The following is a 20,935-nucleotide window of genomic DNA, read 5'->3' as shown; positions in this document are numbered from 1 at the left end:
TCAAATGTCTTATTGTTTTTCAAGCATATATATATATTTTAAAACTAAAATTTTGGAATGATTTAAAAGTTGCAAATTTTTGGTTTATTTTTAAGACATTTATCACATTAATTTTAATTCATCTAATTCTATCGCAGGTATAATTCTGGGGAGTACTGTAGTGTGTCTACCACTGCAATTCCAATTCACTAGTATATAAGACATATTAACTCGATTCTATGGTGGTATATATAGCCTTTTCATAGATGAATGTTGACATTGTCAATATCTATTTTCCCCACACATTCAAACGTCTTAATTTTTTTCAAGCACATTGGGTTATTTCTCTTGCATTTCCTCTTCTTTTTTTTTAGCAACCTTGTGTATTTTGTGGCATAACTACCACTATAAATATTGAATACCAATTCTCTAGTATATAAGACACTGTTAACTTAAATTCGATCTTGAGGTATCTTTTAATAGATGACGGTTGACATAGTCTATAAATAAATCCCCTCAAACCATTTATTCTACAATGAATGTCCTAATATATTGTTTTGAGCCCAAATTTCTAAAAGGAGCAGTGAATGTATGTTGAATTATATATACATGGTATCCGCTCACCTGGAAAGTCATGAAAATTCATTGTAAGTCTTGAATTTCAGTATTGAACAAAATTTGTCATGAAATGTCATGATTTTTGTTATTTTTTTTAAAAAAGTCATGGATATAGGTCGTCAAAAAATCTAACTTTTAAAATGGAATCCCCCCCCCCTCAATTTCATCGTGTTCTAAATATCTGAATTCTTAACAAAATCACTACTGACACTTTTATTTCATTAGAATATAAAATGTCTTTATCATGTGCTTTAAAAATTATGGTGTTCTTTCAAAAAATGAAAGAAAAAACATCATTTCTAGAGCGAATAATCTTTTAAACTTCTGTGATTTAAGAATTTTTATTATTTATAAATTTTTTTATCAATTTAAATTTCAAGCCGAAGCAAGCCAAACATTGGCGATTTTTTAATTTCAAAGTGAGAACAGACAAACAAGGATTATTTCTTTCCTTTCTGATGAACAAGAAAAGTATCTTTAGAATATAATTCTGCTGAAAAAAAGAAAAAAAATTAATTGCTTTTGTATTTTCATTTCAGCTATTTTATTTCAACTCTTTCTTTACTCTGTTTGTCTAATTTAAAATCTATCAATATGAAGATGCAGAGTATAACAGTTTTGGTTATTATTATCATTTCAATGAATGTTATTATAGTGCTATTTACGTTTTTGTTGGAGAAAATAGTAACTTCAAGTCATGAAAAATTCTAGGAATTAGTCATGGAAAGTCATGAATTTGAAAATCTAAAATGTAGCAAATACCCTGTATATATAAATATATATTTTATACTCATATTTTGGAATGTTTATATATATATAAACATGCTAAATTTACATGGAATGTTATATATAAACATTCCATATTTAGTTTAAAATATGTATATATATATTTTTTTAAACAAAATTTTAGTTTAAAATATATGTATGCATTTTAAACTAAAATTTTGGAATGTTTTAAAAGTTGCAAATTTTTGGTTTATTTTTAAGGCATCAAGACATTTATGAAATTAATTTTAATTAATCGAATTCTATCGCAGGTATAATTCTGGTTAGGGAATACTGTAGTGTCGACCACTACAATTCCAATTCACTAGTATATAAGACATGTTAATTCGATTCTATGGTGGGATACCTTTTCATAGATGAAGGTTGACATTGTCAATATCTATTCTCCCCACACATTCAAATGTCTTATTGTTTTTCAAGCACATTGGGTTATTTATTTCTCTTGTATTTCCTCTTCTTTTTTTTTAGCAACCTTGTGTATTTTGTGGCATAACTACCACTATAAATATTGAATACCAATTCTCTAGTATATAAGACACTGTTAACTTGATTGGATCTTGAGGTATCTTTTGATAGATGAAGGTTGACATAGTCTATAAATAAATCCCCTCAAACCATTTATTCTACTGTAGGGTATCTACCACTAAAAAATTACACTTTACTAGTATATATGACATGCTAACTCGATTCAATAACGAGGTACCTTTTGATAGATGAAGGTTGGCATGGTCAATAACTACCAATCCCCACATTGGTGACCTACGGACGTGATGTGAACACGTCTACCTTGGCAGTAACGCCCACTTCGATTTGTAACGCCTACTTGGATGGATGGTCCACATTGAACAGTTGACTTTGCTACTGCGACATTGTCCAACTCCTCGCACTGTTGCTACTCAGTCTCGTCTCGATCACGCACAACGTGGGCTTGCATACACTCGACTGCTAACGGCAACACAGAAGCGACTACGATCGTGAAGTTAATACACCTCTAATATTCAGCACTCAAAAAGTACGGTGATCTTAATACAGCTCTCCCGGCTTCTCACAAATCAGCAATGAATCAACTAGTGGTATCCGCTCATCGAATTCTATCACAGATATAATTTTGGTGGGGGAGTACTGTAGGGTATCTACCACTACAAAATTGCAATTCACTAGTATATAAGACATGCTAACTCGATTCAATCACGAGGTATCTTTTGATAGATGAAGGTTGGCTTGGTCGATAACTTCGCCCCCACACTACAATGAATGTCCTAATATATTGTTTTGAGCCCAAATTTCTAAAAGGAGCAGTGAATGTATGTTGAATTATATATATATTTCTTCTATTCTAAATAAGATGTTGTGTTTTAGGGACAAACAGTTGGCTGTTACCCAGTTTCCTCAGAGTCTCATCACAAGGTGGAACTTCTGCCGCTCGACTGGAAGCCATGGTATTTCTTTTTTTTCTCTCTCCATTCGTTATGTTTTTTTCTAAGAAACAAGATAATCTTGGAAATTCCTCATCTTTTTTCGAAATTAGAGCAAAGAACCATAAGTTACAAGGTTGGCAAGTTTCTGCCGATGTGGTTAAAACCACTGGTAGAAACTGGTTAAAACTGGCATGGCAGAAATTCAGAAAATGAGGAATAAAAGTAAGTACTGAGATTGACATACAATGGATAATTCATAGAAAAAACAATTAAATGTTTAACAAAGTACAATTTATTTACGAAATTATCACCATTCAAAATCAAATATTACATTGTCTGCACTCTGCAGTAATCTATAACAAAAGACAAGTTTTGATGCAGTTTCTAAACCTAAACAATTTCTCAATTTGCTATGCCCAAACGAGAAATTTGAGAAGATTCTCTCAAGTCCAGCAGAACTAGCAGGCATTGCCAAGCAAGATTTGTGAAACTTTCATCTATTGCATATTTTTTAAAACTGGACCACCATATAGCAGCTGGGGTAGTTTTCAAAACTTGACTGGAAAAATAAGTTTCAGGAAATGGGGCCGATTTGTTTTATATAAATATTTGATATACTGCACTCTATATATTTAATATAAACAAAATAATATATATTTACAAGCAATGAATTAAAAAGTTTGTTGCAGTTACATGGAGTTGCATTTTTCAGTTTACTTAAACAAAATATCATTAAGCAACTACTAGAACTAATATAGACGTCTTTTTAGTTTCTGCCAGTTTTTACCGGTTATAACCAATTTTTGCCACTGGCATGGCAAAAACCAGTTTCTGCCGGCAAAAAGCCAACCCCGATAAGTTATGCTGCTGTCTTCGGTACATGGTGCTGTGTCGCTTACTTCTTTGCAGTTTAGTTTCTCTAATTGCTTTCTTTCAATCCTATAACTATTTTCTATAGAACAGGATTGCCACTCCAGAGAGAGAACAGGAAAAACCTGGAAAATACAGGGAATTTTTAAAATCACCTAAAATAATAGGGATAATTGCAGGGAATTTTTTTTTTTTACAAACTGGGAAAATACATGGAATTTTGTTTCTTGTCTTTTCAAAAATGGTGACCTCTCAAAGCGTAATCTATGGGATATTTCCCTTTATCCCATATAGATCCACAGTTCCCACTGGTCAGGGAGAACAGGGAATACCTGGAATTTTCAGGAAATTTTATTTTCACTTATAAGGAAATTTTTTAAAATTTTATTAAATTAGAGAAAGTTGCAATTTTTTGACAAAAATCTGGAATATTCTTATATCACAGGGTTGTCACTCCACAGGGAAAACCTGGAAAATACAGGGAATTTAAAAGTAACTTAAAATAACAGGGAATTCAAAAACACCTAAAATATCAGGGAAAATGCAGGGAATTATGATTTTTTTTCTTTACAAACTGAGAAAATACAAGAAATTTTGTTTCTTATTTTTGTCCCTTAAAAAATGGTGACCCCTCAAAGCGTATTCTATGGGATATTTAACCATGATATTTCAGCTATACTAAACTATTTCATTTACTACAGAATTATTGAAGTATGTTCAGCTGTTTTTCCAGCAATTAAAACTAAATTGCTGGAAAGATGAGCAAAAAAAAAATCTGCCCAACTAGTTTTGAGACTTCCGAGTAACAATGAACTAAAGGCTATGACTTTAATATACAATTTAGATGAGAGAATATTAGTTAGTGATCTATTTTATGTTACATGTTTATGTTATCCAGCAATAATAACTGAAAAATGCATAACAGTTTTAAAGGGTATAACATCAGTTCCAGTTACTGACACTGGTGATGTATCACCACTGTGCTAAAAGAATCGAACATGAATGAAATAAAAGTATTCTTGAATAGTACCATAGGTAAATAAACCTGTTTCTGACTAACCAAGCACTTAGTCCCTAATAGCTTAACCTGTATGGCAAGGTCAAATGTACTATTGAATGAGAGGACCAGTTGAACTTGATTACTGATTTATCTTCCTTTGTTTAATGTTTAAATTGAAGATGAATTTCAATAATTACTCTTATTGTATTGTGGTATAATAATATACAAACATTACAATTAGTCCCTTTTTTTTTNAAGAGTCAAACAATATTAATAAAACATTATATTTTTAAAAACAAATATTCTCAAGTAGATTTAATTATTAATATGTTATTAGTTCTATGTTTATTTCACCTTTTAAATGTTGTTCAGATAAAATTGTGACATAATTTGAGTAAAAGGGTTTTGCACAATGCGGTTTAAACCGTGGATTAATCCATTCTGTCCTAAACCTTGACAACCCTGATCTGAGGTGTTTCAAATAAATTCTGGTATCCACAATTTCATTCATAATTTGTAGATGCCCTTACCTAGAAAAAAAAAACCTTTCCGACAGATAAATTATGAAAGATAAAGTAATACCTCGTTATTACTTTAAATTTAAAAACCTATTCAAATTGGGCCGTTGAACCGGATATTAATGAAATTAAATATTTATTCAGATAAAAAGAAATATTTTTTTAAAATAAACTTATGAGGATTAATTGAATGGAAAACTTTTCATACTATTTAACAAATTGATTTGGAATTTTAGGCAGTTCTGAAATTGTTCTGAATTTCAATAATTACTCTTATTGTATTGTGGTATAATAATATACAAACATTACAATTAGTCCCTTTTTTTTTAATTGTGTTAAATTGAAATAATTTATAATTTTTGTCAGTATTTTTTACTTATCAAAAGACTTACTCTTAATTATTTATAACAACAATCCATACGTAATACCAGGGTTCCCACGGGTTGGGAGAACCTGAAATTGTCAGGGAATTTTATTTTAACTCCAAAAATCAGGAAATAGTATGGGGAAGTTGAAATATTTTTTTAAAAAAAGCCTGGAATATTCCTACATTTTACCTGGAAAATAACTAGTCTTAAAATTGTCAGAAACAGTAATCAGTTATTGAGATTCGAGTTACATAATTCTAATGCAGTGATTCTCAACCTTTTTTTGCGGTGGCACACTTTTAACGAATTCGAAATTTGACGGCACACAGTGAAAAATATTAGTTTAAAAGTTGTTTACTTACCTATAATGCACTGTGTTAGATAGTTTGTGATAATAATTTTGAATGTGAAATAAAATAATATGTACTACAAAAGCACGTTTATTAAGGGATTAATTATTTCTTTTGACTTATTTTTTATTAGTTAGTAGCAGTTTATTTTTTTTGCTAGTTATTAATTGTTAGCTTATTTTTTTGTCCTTTGTTAATTTGTTTTTATAACTATTAATTGCATAGCTTACTTTAATGATTAGCTTTTATTTCCGTTTGAAAGTTAATATTTAGCTAGATTTTCTTGGTTAATTAATAATTTTAATAGTCATTAAATTTCCTACTTATTTCAACATATTTTAAAATTGTCAGAGACAAGACAATCACCGACAAAGATGCTAACGCGGTTAGGGCATGGAAAAATTATAAAAAGTATATATAAATATNATATATTTACTTTAATTTAAACTTTACTTTAATTTATACTCGTAATGAAAAGAGCATCATAATGTTGTATCATTTCTAATATTTGGCGGCACATTTTAAGAATTTAATGGCACACAAAAGTGCCACGGCACAGTGGTTGAGAATCACTGTTCTAATGTGTATTACAATTTTCTATTGAAATAGTTGAACTGAAATGTTTCCATCCTCATTTAATGATATTTATTTCACATAGAAACTCTAATACTTAGCATTACAAAAAAAAAGAAAAAAAAAAAGTTTTCTGATGAAAAATTTTGTGATATAGATAAAATATGGTATGGATTTTCATTGTAATTTACCTGATATACCTGGAAAAGTCAGGGAATTGTTTTTTTTTTTTTAAATTGAGTGTGAACTCTGTTATACACATGTATGCGTAATGTATTGTATGTACAATATATTCGCATCATTATAATACTAAATATATTTACAATTAAAAATACATGAAGAAAAAACGCTAATTCCAATTAGTAAAGATTATATGAAGAAAAGGCATTTAAATTTATACACAGGAGTGTTGAAATGGGAGGCAGCTCTGACCTTAAAAAAGCTTTTCACTGTTCTGTAAATTTTACTCCTCTATTTGGCATATGTATGAAAATTCCTTATCTCTTATTTTATTTGGAAAACACAAATGAAATTATTAAACATTACACTTTTTTTCCTGGAAAAAAAAAGAATCCATAAGTATTGTTTTTTTATTTCTTTCATCTTCTTCAAGAAATCTAATTCCCTCCTTTGCCATTAAAAAGCCTGTTTCTCAATCACTCAGGTTTTTTCTTTGTGTTTCACCAGGGTTGTCTCTTCACAGGGAAAACCTGAAAAGTACAGGGAATTTAAAAATCATTTAAATTAATAGAGAAAATGCAGGGAATTTTGAGTTTGTCTTTACAAACAGGGAAAATATAGGGAATTTTGTTTCTTATTTTCGTTTTTCTAAAAGTTACCACACAAAGTGCAGAGAAAGGATGATATTTCAGCTATACTAAACTATTTAATATACTATGTTCAGATGTTCTTTTTTTTTAATCCTCCAAGTTTTTCTAGCAATTGAAACTAGTATAGTTCACACAAGAGCACAGTAATTGAGTTTCCTTTTAATATATGGCGTATAATATGTACAGGGAAAACTCAAGAGTTTTTTTTCTGCAGATTTCAGTGGCAACCCTGTTCACTTTTTAGTGTAATTATTGCTTCCTTTTCTAGAATTGAATTATTTCAAAATGTATGAAATAAATGTTGAAAAGTGCTATAAACTTATTATTGTAAATTTTAATGTTACACAAAGAAATAATACTTTTAAGCTATATAGTGGATTTTTTTATTATTCATTATTAAAAATAAAAAAGGTTTTAGTAGACTTTTCAAGCTCTAAAAAAGATTATTCACGCTTAATAATTTTTTAAAGATACCTATCATTCTGAAATGTCAAATATTTATTAATTATAGCTGAAATATGTTAGAATTTTTTTAAAATTACTTTGAGCTTTAAAAACTCAAAATAAAATGAAGAGTTCAATTATAATTCATCATTTTGGATAGATCATGCTTTTTATACGAGGGTTGTCCATAAAATAAGGTTCCCAACAAATTTTCACAATGAAAAACATGTTTATTAGCATTGAATAATACATGTTTGGAAAGCTTAGACTCTCCTCTTTTTTTCTGCATAATCGCCGTTTAGATCAATGCATTTTTACATGCGGTGTACCATCTTCTTTATGCCTGAGTTGTAGAACTCTGACGCCGCGCCGCAAAGATATCTTAAAACCTCTTCTTTCAGTTCTTCGTCGGTTGTGAAATGCATCCCTCCCAAGTGTTTCTTTAATTCATGAAAGAGATGGTAATCACTGGGGGCCAAGTCTGGGCTGTATTCCATCCAAATCTGTTGATGAGATCAGTTGTGGCACGGCAATGTGTGGACGAGCATTGTCCTGATGGAGACGCACTCCATTACTGAGCGCATTCCATTTGTTGTCGTCCGTCAGCATTTTCGGGACCCACCTTGCACAAACCTTGGCATGTCCTAAGCGGTCTCTCAAAATGTTGTGAATGCAGGACTTACTGACATCAGGGATCATCTCGCTGAGGTCCCAAACCGTCACCCTTTGATCTTTCAGCATTGCTTCTTCCATTTTCGCAATCGCTTTGTCCGAAAATGATGGCCGGCCGTAACGTTGTTCGTCATGGACATCTGCATGTCCGTCTTTGAAGTCTCTGCACCATTTGCGCACACGTTGCACACTCATACACTTTTCCCCGTACGCCTCACAGAGTTGGGAATGAATGTCCACCGGAGGAGCGTTTTTTGCACACAAAAACAAATCACAGAGCGTAATTTGTGCCTGGCGTGAGAAACAAATGGAAGCTCCATCTTTCACGACTACCAAGGCAAGAATTAACGTTGTAATAGAGATTCTTTAGATTTCAATATTTTTTATTTAAAATTTCATTTTTACTTTTAAAACATTTGTTAAACATAAACATTTGTTAGACAAAAATTTTGAATGTTGTTGTTAAACATACTGTTAAAACATGTTGTTCTCTCATGTTGTAGACTCGCCAAGTTCATCAAATGTTTCCTAACATGCCAATGAATATTATATTAGAGGATCTCAAGTTAACATTGTCTGTTGAAATGACAGTCGAAAATATATTAGATGGAAAACTAGTCCTCCCTCTGGTATGTCTTTTTACATCAAATTATTATTCACGGTGTTTTTACTTCAAATTGTTATTCAGTGTTTTTACATCAAATTATTATTCAGTGTTTTTACATCAAATTATTATTCGCGGTGTTTTTGCATTAATTATTATTCACAGTGTTTTTACTTCAAATTATTATTCACAGGGTATCTGCACACCTGGCAAGTCATGAGAAATCATGGAAAGTCATGCATTTCGGTATTGAGCAAAATTTGTCATGATTTTAACTATTTTTTTACAAAAATCATGGAAAGTCATTGATTTAGGTTGCTGAAAAATAAAATTTTTTAAATGGAATCTACTACTCCTTCCCCCCACTTTCACAGTGTTCCGAATATTTGAATTTGTAACAAAATCCCCATTCACAGTCATATTTTATTAAAAATATAAAATACTTTTATCATGTTCTTCAAAAAAATGAAAGAAAAAACATCATTTTTAGATTGAATTATCTTTTAAACTCTTCTGTGATTTCAGAAATTTTGTTTATTTTATCAATTTAAAATTCTATCTGAAGCAAGCCAGTTATTTGCAATTTTTTTTTAATTCCGAAATGAGAACAAAAAAATCGTTAGTATGTCTTTCCTTTCTGATGAATCCTTGATTCCGAGTATGTTTAGAATATAATATCTATATATAATATAATTCTGCAGAAGAATATAATATAATATACTATAATACCTATTTCGATGAAGAATAATATAATTCTGCAGAAAAAGAGAAAAGAAAAAATATTTGCTTTTGTAATTTTCTATTAATTAATTTTTAACAGCTATTTTATTGCTCCCACTCTTTCTTTGCTCTGTTTTTTAAATTAAAAATCAATAAATATGAAGATGCAGAGTATAACAGCTTTGGTTATTCCTATCATTTTAATGAATGTTATTATAATGCTTTTTTAAATTTATTGTTGTGTTTTTGTCGGAAAAAATAGTAACTTGGTTAAGTCATGAATTTGAAAATCTAAAATGTAGCAGATACTTTGTACTTGTGAGGATATATTTTATTAAAGCACTAAAGCTTATGCAATAATTTACTTCTAGAAAGTTTTTAGTAATTTATTATTTAAAATTTTTTTCCTTCGTCATCCCTTGTAATGCTGCAAAATACTTCATTGTTTGCAATGTCACATGATTCTGATAATACATACTGAATAATTGGTATTTGCAATAATTAATTATTTTTACAAATTTTATTAAATTGTTTTCAAACTAATGAACAACACTACTTTATTGCTTTATGTATAATGGCTATTAGTTATTTTTGTATTAGTTTCATATTTAAAGAATATGTACCTGATGTGTGTTTATTTAAAAAAAAAAAAGAAAAATGCTTGTGACCAGCAGCATAATTATATTCGATTACTTGTAACATAATTATATTATAAAATTTCAATAATGAAAAAGATTACATCCAAATAAATTTTCGCTTATTTCTATATAAAGGGAAAAAATGCATGTTTGCAATTCATGCATGTTCACTAATAACTCTTTGGTTTTTGAAAATCAGCACATATATTCTAATTTTTTCGGGCTTTCTGCTACAAACTTCCCTAGCACTGATATATTGCTTTGAAATACTTTGATTTATAACAATTACTAATTTAAAATAACAGAAACGCTGTATCTACAAAAGATAGTATGTATAGAGTAAAAACTTATACAAAAATTTTATTGTAAAAGTAATATTTTTTTTAATTCTAATACTATATGATGAGGTATTCTCGGATTTTGTAGGCAGATTTGTTCTGCCTTAGGAACTCCTTGGAAATAAGTCTCCAAGGAGTACTTGGAACTACGTAGATTTCTAAATTAGTCCTTAGAAACTCCTTAGATTACTGTGTTGCATAGATGAACTTACTAAGCATGCTGATGAATTTGCTGTCCAAACAGGGGAAACTAAATTATATGACTTAGCTGTCAAAATCTAATAGTTTAAGAAGGAAACTTTCAAAGAAAAGAAAAAATTGAATTGCAAGAGTTAGAAGAATAAAATAACAGCAAATAATTTTAATTTTACATGTTACAAGCAAACTTAATAATTTAGTGTGATTTTTTTTGGTATAAAATGTCTTAGAATTTCTTCTGTTTTCAAATTTAAAAATATAAAATTGGTAGGTATTTATGTTAATTTTTAACATCTGTACTTTAACAAGATTTATTAAAATGTTTGAAACTGGAAAATGTATTTGTATGTAAAAGTGATAACTTTATTTTTCTTGAGGAAGTTGGATGGACTAAGTCAAAATCTATTCCAAAAGGGCTAGAAAAAAATATGCAAACTATACGTTTTGCGAGTTCCTTATAATAACTGCTTTTTAATTTTTAAATTGTCTAGTTATCTTTTACACAAAGTTTTTAAATTTTTTAATAGTTCTTAAAATTTTGGACTCCTTGGATCTCTTCTTCTGATCTCTGTATGAACCCTGGTTATTAGTGAACATACATTTCAAACATTTTGATGGTTTATCAATCAACCGCTCCTGTAATCTAATGTAACATAGTTTTATTGTAAAAACAGGAGAAAAAAAACATTCCTTATACAGCCCGTTGTGCGCCAAAGGAGTTATGGAGGTTAAATCTGTTCAATTACGTGGCATGGTTTGGGACACTATAGTCAACATTCTGCACTGGCCGCCTTTACTTACTAGACAAGCTGTTAACCATCCATCTAAAGCGGGGAAGATCCATGATGCCTCAAGTTCCAGTCCATTACAATTAATGCCTTGATTGAACCACTGAACCGGCACGGTTCATTACATTGAAGATTATATATAAATTTATTATTGCCTACTTTTTTTTGCATTTGTGTAATTAAACTAAAGCCTAATAGAAGTTGGAGATTAATATTATTTGCTGCTTCATTTGTTGTTGTTTTTTTTTAAGTTTATTTTTAAGAAGAGTGAAAGGAAAAAAATAATTGCAATTAAAAGTGGGCAATGCATAAATGTTATAATAATACCTGCTTTCTTATAGAAGTAAATTTTAAGGAATAATGTAAATAAATGAAGATGATAATTTGAATCTTGCAGTCTACTACGGGCACTCTTAAAACAATAGAATCCTAGTACTTTTTTAATTACAGAGATGGTTGTGCTCCGAAAAAAACGGATTTCAGGATTTTTTCAGAAGCCCAAGGTCCAGAAGTTTCCAGAAATCATGGATCACATTTATGTATAAAAATTCTTGTATATTTTATTTAGAAATATTGGAACTAGAATTTATACTTGGCAGCTCATTTATTTGTAAATATTTTTTCTGGTAGAATATTTTTATTCTACCAAAATACAATCTATTAATATCTATAATATTATATATCTATTAATGTGATTAGAGATAAAAGTAAACTCTTACATTATTATTCATTTAAATTATGCCGCCTAAAATTTATTTAGAATTTCATGTTTTGAAAATATCAGAAATTTGAATTTTATAAACTCAAATTATAGATATTAATTTTTTGAAATGTGTCATGAATGATTTCACTCAAGAAATTTTCAGGATTTTTGAGTTGGGCTCACAATCACCCCTGTAATTATAAGGGTTGTAAATTTCATACTAGTAAAAATTTCTTTCATCTACGATTTAGAAAAATATTAATCTTTTAAGTGGTTGTCAAGAAAAAGTTTATAAAACTCAATGTAAACCAGAAAAGTTTGTTTTTTATATAATTTCTTTCAATATGAAGTTAGATGCGCCATTTGGCTGATTTTTTAATTGATTTTTTTTTAGAAACTGTAGCAGGGTGCTTAGCGTTTTTAAAAAGTGCTTAAAGGTGCTTATTTTTGATTTTCGTTTCTTAAAAGCCCTTAAAAGGGCTTTTTTCATTGGGTGTTTTTAAAAGGTGCTTAATTTTCCATTTTTCAAAATGAGATTTTTCCTTTACCATGCTGATTTTCGCTATGAATTATGCAAAAAGACACAGTTCACATTGTTCTATTCAATGTTTTAACAATTAATTCAACCCCAATATATTTCAGTCCGTAGCATATGAAAACGCCATTCGTTTTACATATTTCAAAATTTCATGATTTTTGACAATTGTTAAAAACAATGTCAAAAAAAAATTTTTGGACGTGGCGATTAATACAAGATAAAACCGTGAATTGTCAAAAACTTTCCAATTGTATCTAATTATGGTATTTTTTTAAAGTGCTTAAAAATATTTTTTGAGTGCTTGAAAAGTGCTTAAAAGGTGCTTATTTTTTGTTGAACGCCTGTGTAATAAAATAATTCAAAATGTACCCTTATTTTAAATTTTTTTTTGAGGTTTATAAAAGTGTGATGAGCTTGATCTTACCCTATTCAGACATTGGTTTTTGTTTCAAACAGAAACTTATAAATTAGGGAATGCTTGTCTGGTACCGAAATTCTTTCGTTTGGCCAAAGTAACTGTTTTGCTCTTAGAGAATAACTTTGTTCTTTAATTTTTTTAATGTCCATTAAAGGCTACAGAGAATCTGTTGGGGAAGCAGAAAGCACTGTCAGCATGTCGAAATCAGTTCAATTACATCGATGATGCTGTCTTCCCTGCTGACAGCTACGAAGTGGAAGAACTAGACAGGTGAACTCCTCCTTTCAATCCATCTTAACCTATTGAAATCTCATAGAACTTTTGAAGCTAAAATATCCATTTTAGTGGCATTAAGACACATTTCAGAGTTGCCACTCCACAACAGGGAAAATGCCGGTAATTTTAAGTTTTTCCTTACAAACTGGGAAAATACAGGGAATTTTATTTCTTATTTACGTCTTTTAAAAGTGGATATGGGATATTTAAGGATGATATTTCTGTTCTAAACTATTTCATTTACAATAGCAAACGTGAAAATGAAAAAAATTGGAAAAAATATGACAATTAAAGCTGACGTCAAGGGGTACCAGCTTCAGATGCAGGGTTGCCACAGGCGACTTAAATACGACTATTTGCAACTATTTTTGAGCTGAGTCGACTATGGCAACTTTTTTTGCCTGAAAAAGCTAAGAAAGCAACTATTTTTAGGAAAAGGAGACTATTAGGAGACTTTTCTGTGTTTGTGTTTTTTTTAAATGCTATGTTTTTTTGTAGCTATGTTTTTTTTAAAATTTTTTTAGAGCGTAAATTGGGTTGACAACCTGCGGCAGCTTCTTCTGAACACAAAATAAGAAATGTTATCACTTTTTCAAATAAGAAATTGCAAATTTCTGAATTTCAAATATGAAATTGCAAATTTGTCAAAGAAGAAATTGCAAATTTGAGTTGTCACTTTTTAATGCGCTTAATTTGAACAGATTCCATTGTAAATCTATTTTGTTTCTCAATCACCTTTTCAACGGTTATTACTACGAAATTCTGCATGATTTCAGAAAACCCAATTTTTAATACGATATTACTATGTGTGAATTTCAAATTTGAATCATCATCACTTTTCACAATATATTTGCTAAATCAATTATTAGTTAAACTTAAAATTTTTTAGGAGAAATGTGTTCTTTTTTAATAAAAAAAACATTTTTTTGAATGATTTCAAGTAATTGAAGTATTTAATTTTCTGCAAATATACAAATTTTTTTTATATAAAAATTTACTTCTAGAACACTAATGTTTATATCAGGGTTTGTTGATTTAAATCAGCTTGATTTAAATCACGATTTAAATCATGATTTAAATCAAAAAAAAAAATTTTATCTATATATATTGATTTTAAAAGTCAAAAAACAGTGTTTTAAATTTTTGATACTTTTATTATTTTCTTTTCTTAGTATTAAAATTTAATTTAAATAAATTGCTGCATTAATTANTTTCAGCAACTATTTTCACGCTTTTGGCTACTAACAGCCACTATTTTGTTCCTTTTTTTCTGTGGCAACCCTGCAGATGTCATAAATGCAAAACTTTTTCTGTCGAGAAAGCAAGACAAAAGTCCAAAAATTGCCTTCTCTGTACCCCAAAAGTTTTGCCAAAGTCCTGGGGAAAAAGAAATTTAAATGATAATGGTTTTTCTTTTAATTTCTGTAATATTGATTTTAAAATTAAGAAAATAATTGAAAATTATTAGTTTTTCATTTGGTTTAGCAAAATTCAAATCTTGTTCAAGTCTCCTTGCTCAAGCTTTTCTTTTAATGATGTCACTACTTTCTTTAACATCTGTCCTTTTTTTCTTTAAACTGCGCTGGATAGAGGTTGTTTGTTTTTCTGTTTATTTTATTTCAGTTGTGATTTGCAGTTGGTTTGGGATACTTTACTATTGGATTTTTTATTTTTCAAGTCAGGAGAAAATAGTAACTTTGTTAAGTCATGAAAAGTTCTTGGAATTAGTCATGGAAAGTCATGAATTTGAAAATCTAAAATATAGCAGATGCTCTGTAAATGTGCTAAATAATTATCAGGACATACTTTTTAATTAGGGGAGTGTCGGGTACCCCCACCCACTGTCAATTTCATATGTATAGAGCATTTTTTCAAGTCAATGGGCCATCGGACATTAATTGTTTTATTTAAAAAAATTATTTTTAAAGTTTCAAGTATTTATGTACCTGGTAACATGGTGAACAATAATTTTGAAAATATGTTGAATACAGTAGTCAAATTTTTTAAATTTCTATTTTAAGTTAAACTATTCTTTTTTTGGTTTATTCTTTTTGCATTACAATATTCGATTTTGCATTATTTAATTAGATGATAAAACAATAGAAACATACAAAAACATTGATTATTACTCAATATTATACAGAAATATAAGCAATACTCCTTAAGTGGGTGGGGGGCTACCTGACTCTCCCCTATATATAGTTGACATGTTAGGAAAGTGGATCAGATTATTAAAAATCCATGGAGGCAGCTCTTTTTTACACAAAACCATTCTAAGGAAGATGTTTTATTGTTTCAGATTTCCTGATCTGATGAGGATGCACATAGCCTCTCCCCTCGGATGTCGCTTCTCAAAATCACCCGAAGAGAGAGAACGAATATTGGCCAAAAGGAAGGAGAACCTTCTCAAGCAAGCAAGGAGGTCGTCTATTCATCTTTTTAAACACTCAGCGTTATTCTTTTCAAAAATGGGTTTTTTTCTTCTTTTTTTTTTATATAACAGAAATGCTGCAAAGGCCATGAATATTCTTTATTTACTTTTTAATTTCAGCACCATACATTATAATACTCAGGGCTGATTGTGCTCCGGAAAAAATCCGGATTTCCGGAATTTTTGCTAACAGTGATCCGGAAGTTTCCGGAGATCGAAGGTCCAGACCTTTCAAAAAATCATTGATCACAGAAGTTTCCGAAAATCAAATTTTCAAGGGTGGAACTTAAAAACACAGTTTTTGTAAGGGCGAGTCAGAAAGATACTCTATAAGCTTATATTCATGATTAATATTCATTTTTTATCAGTAAATAGTTGTTATAATCATAAACTCAAGAAAGAAAGACATATTTGTAAATTTTAATTACTTCTCCAGATCATCATAGGTATGTGTAAAATTTTAAATATATTTTAAGTAAACTAAGAAATATTAAGGAAAAGGAAAAAAAAACCTTGTTTAATTTTTTTCTGATTTTTCAATTTAAACTTGTTTTTTTTTTTTTTTTTAACTCAAGAAATTTTCTGGAATTTTGACTTGGGCTCACAATCACCCCTGAATACTTTTTCTGTCAAACAATTTTTTTAATACCCTAATAATAACAATGTCTTACGACAATTAGTAACATAAGTAGTAAAGTTTTGTATTTTTTAAAAGCAAACTAAATTAAAACAATATCCAGGGCAAATTTACTGCCGTTTAGCAGTACCTTCACAAATTCAACTTTATGAAATTCGGTAGTTTCACAAAATAGTTTTAAAAAAGCAAGTTCGGAGATATTCTCCTTTCCGCCTCTTAAAATTTTGTTTTTGTATCTCCGTGAGAAACAATNCAAGAATTTTTCAGGAATTTTGACTTGGGCTCACAATCACCCCTGAATACTTTTTCTATCAAACAATTTTTTTAATACCCTAATAATAACAATGTCTTACGACAATTAGTAACATAAGTAGTAAAGTTTTGTATTTTTTAAAAGCAAACTAAATTAAAACAATATCCAGGGCAAATTTATTACCGTTTAGCAGTACCTTCACAAATTCGACTTTATGAAATTCGGTAGTTTCACAAAATAGTTTTAGAAAAGCAAGTTTGGAGATATTCTCCTTTCCGCCTCTTAAAATGTTGTTTTGTATCTCCGTGAGAAACAATAAATCCTGTGTTAATTCCGCATCTACGAATAGTTAGCTTGGTCAGATAGTGTGTTATGGTAAGCATTACCGATCGCTGACGCCATATTATGGCGAGCTTCTTTTTTAATTAAGCACCCAAGGCGCTCCCTCTGTTAACTTTACGGGAAGTTGAACTTTGAACATTATTCTAAGCAATCAAACATTGTTCTATATTTATTCCAACAGACCTTTATTTTTTTTAAAGCATTTTTTTCTCTGTGAAACTTTTTTCGATATGACCTCGTGGGAAATGTTCTCCTAATAAAAATAACTTTAAGTGCAAGTACTGTTAAGTGCATGTTTTTTCTTAAAAATTCGAGCTGAAATTTAACAATGGACAATGATTGTTATGGTTTTTTAAATTTGGATACAATTTTAAGCCCAAATTTTTGCAATAGCAAAATTATTTTTGGATTTATGGGGAAAAATATATAAAAATTTACCATATTTTGTGTTGATTATTAAAATATAATTTTTAATTTTCACGAATTATGTCTAAATTTTCATAAAATAGGTACCTCTCATTAAAACCTAGACAGACCCCTGATATTAAAATGCCATAATGTACCTGTATCCTATGAAATTATCAATAGTTTCTTTAACGAAAGGTTTTTTCTCGTCGCATTGTTAATAATCTACAAAAATAAGTAGCTTTTAATATTTTCTTGTTATTAAATAATTAAACGAGGTAGCACTAAAATATTTTTGATGTAAGATTTATAAATGTTTGAAATAAAATATAAAATAACCTATCTCTATATAAAATTGTATTTCTACATAAAGTTAACTAGAAAATAATCTATATCTATATGAAAATAATCAATATAATATTAATTAAAATAAACTAAACAAAATGATAAAATTATAGATCTGTCACTTTATTTAGGTTACTGTTGTTAAAAGCATTTTGGATTTAAATATTTAAAAAATATCATTATTTCAAAAGAGCTTTTAAAGACTTAAGAGAGTTCAGATCAAAACAATTTTTTTTCAATATTTTATTTAAATGACTACGAATTTCCACCTCTTAAGTGCTTCAAAGTTTATTTAAAAAAAAAAAGAAAACAAAATAGTGTGACATCCACCGAAACTGATTTATATACTTTAAAAAAATATAAGAAAAGAGATTTTATATTGTAACTGTCATTGAACAGTCGACCCAAATTTGAGTTTACTCCTACCAATGTTAGACTCCGTAGCCTTGTAATTTTGAACCCGATCCAGAAGACAAGGGAGTTTTGGATGAGTACTCCCAGATGCATTGATTTGTTATGGGGTCTTGGAGAACTTTGTGACCCTGACAGATTTAACGTGCACCAGTCACCATTTAATACACTGGAGTTCTTCAGCTGTTTTGGTTCGAACTCCCGTTCCCACGAACGCGAGCCCAACGCCCTAACCACCAGGCTATCAAAGCCCTTACAATAAGGGAATTTTTATTTTATCCGTCGGCGAACGGCCGACCCAATTTCAAGTTTATGACTACTAATGTTCCACTCCTTAGCCTTGTCATTTTGAACCCATCCAGAAGATAAGGAATCTCCAGTATCAGTACCTTCCGAGGTATTGATTTGTTATGGGAATATGGAGAACTTTGCGACTCGACAGTTTTAACCTGCACCAGTCACCATTTACTGCACAGGGAGTCTTCCACCGCCGGGGATCGAACCCACGCACTCTTGTAGTGCCTCCCGACCAACCCTACCTACCAACCAGGCTATCCTGTCCATACCTGCCAACTTTTCATCCTTTTGGGGATGATTTTCCCCAGTGGTAGTAAAATAGAATTTAAATTACAATTTTAAGCAGTCACATATGCTGTGTTTCGAAAAAGCTTAAGCGGATTACCACGAAAGTATTGCATATTTATATACTTGTGTAATTTTTTTAAGAATAGTGGTAGTCTAGAAAATTTTAAATTAAGTTTATAAATGCAAGGAATATATAGAAAGCATACATTTTACTACCACTTTAAATATAGAAGTAAAAGTTTACTCCAATTGCGTAAAAGTTGGCGTTCCCTTAGAATAGGAGATTATAGTAATAAAAAGTTTTGACAACCTGCAATTTGTACTCTATCAAAAAATTATAATAGATTACTGTAAGAGTTTTTTTTTGGGGGGGGGCGTTATCTATTTTTCTGCCCCTTCCTCTTACTATGCCACAAATGTCAATAAAAGTTGCTCATTTTTGTTCCAAGAAATAAAATAAAAATTCAGTTAATTGATTGTGTAGTGTTGCTACAACTCTTTTTTTCCCTTTTATGAGTATCAGTCAGCCTATTTCTGCTCAATCTGTATCAGATAGCCTCTCTGTGAATTGGCAGACTAAAACTGCTTATTTTATTCACATAGGGGGCTATCTTAGACAGTTTGGGGCAGAAGTAGGCTGACTGATACTCATGAAAGGGAAAAAGAGAGTTCTAAGCAACACTACAATTGTTGAAATCTTTGTTTTCAGGAGGTATCTCTCTAAATGCCAAGAGAATGAAAGCTGAGAAGAATCAAAACTGTCTTTTACCAAGTCTTTCTCTCTCCTCCTCCCCCCTCCCCCCTGTACATTCATGCATTCATCTCTCATTCATTTACCTTCTATCATATTTTGTTTTTAAAAGATTAGTGACAATTGTTGTGACAAATGCAATGTGTAATTTATATTCATTGGGATTATTATTATTGACTCAAAGTGTAGTTTTACTTTCAGTTGTTGTTGTTGACATTCAGCTCAAATAGATTTATCATTCATCGTGGGATGAACAAACAAACAAACAAAATAAAATGAGGTGTTGTTCTGGTGCTTTTTTAAAAGTGAATTTGCCAAATTAGAAAAACATGCTTATTTTGATTTTTATGTGTAGTTTAATTTAAATGATTCTGTGATGTGTAAAATAAAAGTGATTTTTAAACTGTTTCGTGTGCAATCAATTCGTGTAAACAATTACAGCGACAGCCTTTATGCAGAGATGATTGTGCTCCGGATTTTTCGATGACCACGATTCCATGAAATCCAGAATTCTGGAAATCCAAGGTCCAGAAGTTTCGAGAAATAATCGATCGCTTTTATAAATAAAAATTCTTGTATATTTTATTTAGGAATATTAGAGCTAGAATTTATACTTGGCATATTTTCCATTTGTAAATATTTTTTTCTGGTAGAATAATAAATATCCGCGCACCTGGAAAGTCATGAATTTCGGTATTGAACAAAATTTGTCAGGATTTGAACTTTCTTTTAAAGAGAAAAATCATGGAATTGGGTCGCCGAAAAATCTAATTTTTAAAATGGAATCCCCCCCCCCAAATTTCATGGTGTACCGAATATCTGAATTTGTAACAAAATCCCCACTGACAGTCTTGATTTATCAAAATATAAAATGCTTTTATCATATTCTTTAAAAAATTATGGTGTTCTTTCAAAAAATGAAGAATAAACATTTCTAGAGCCAATTACATACCCTCCAACTTATGAGGATTTTGAAAATAACTCTTTCTAGTGGTAGCGATCCAAAGTAGAAATTTTTAAAGCAAATGGATATCTCATAAAACTTTTATCAGAACTTAAGAATCTAGCCATATGGCCTGCACTTTTATAAGTAATAGTGGACAAGTTACGCTAAAATTAATTTTTTTT

The 20,935-nt window shown here is 29.9% G+C and overlaps 1 protein-coding gene across 1 annotated transcript in view; it reads left to right on the top strand.

Annotated features, from left to right (window-relative positions):
• LOC107449771 (E3 ubiquitin-protein ligase AMFR) overlaps positions 1-20,214 on the top strand; it is a 166,399-nt gene extending 146,185 nt beyond the window's left edge. The window contains exons 10-14 of the mRNA XM_043041501.2: positions 2,743-2,822; positions 8,930-9,055; positions 13,526-13,641; positions 15,947-16,069; positions 19,766-20,214. Coding sequence (XP_042897435.1) covers positions 2,743-2,822; positions 8,930-9,055; positions 13,526-13,641; positions 15,947-16,069; positions 19,766-19,802 — 482 coding nt within the window. The 3' untranslated portion in view covers positions 19,803-20,214. The remainder of the gene's footprint in view (positions 1-2,742; positions 2,823-8,929; positions 9,056-13,525; positions 13,642-15,946; positions 16,070-19,765) is intronic.
• The last annotated feature ends 721 nt before the right edge of the window (positions 20,215-20,935 follow it).

Source organism: Parasteatoda tepidariorum, chromosome 10 (genome assembly GCF_043381705.1).
Source record: "Parasteatoda tepidariorum isolate YZ-2023 chromosome 10, CAS_Ptep_4.0, whole genome shotgun sequence".
NCBI lineage: Eukaryota > Metazoa > Arthropoda > Arachnida > Araneae > Theridiidae > Parasteatoda > Parasteatoda tepidariorum.
The sequence above is the reverse complement of the archived record's forward strand: the minus strand, read 5'-3'. Positions and strand labels throughout refer to the sequence as shown.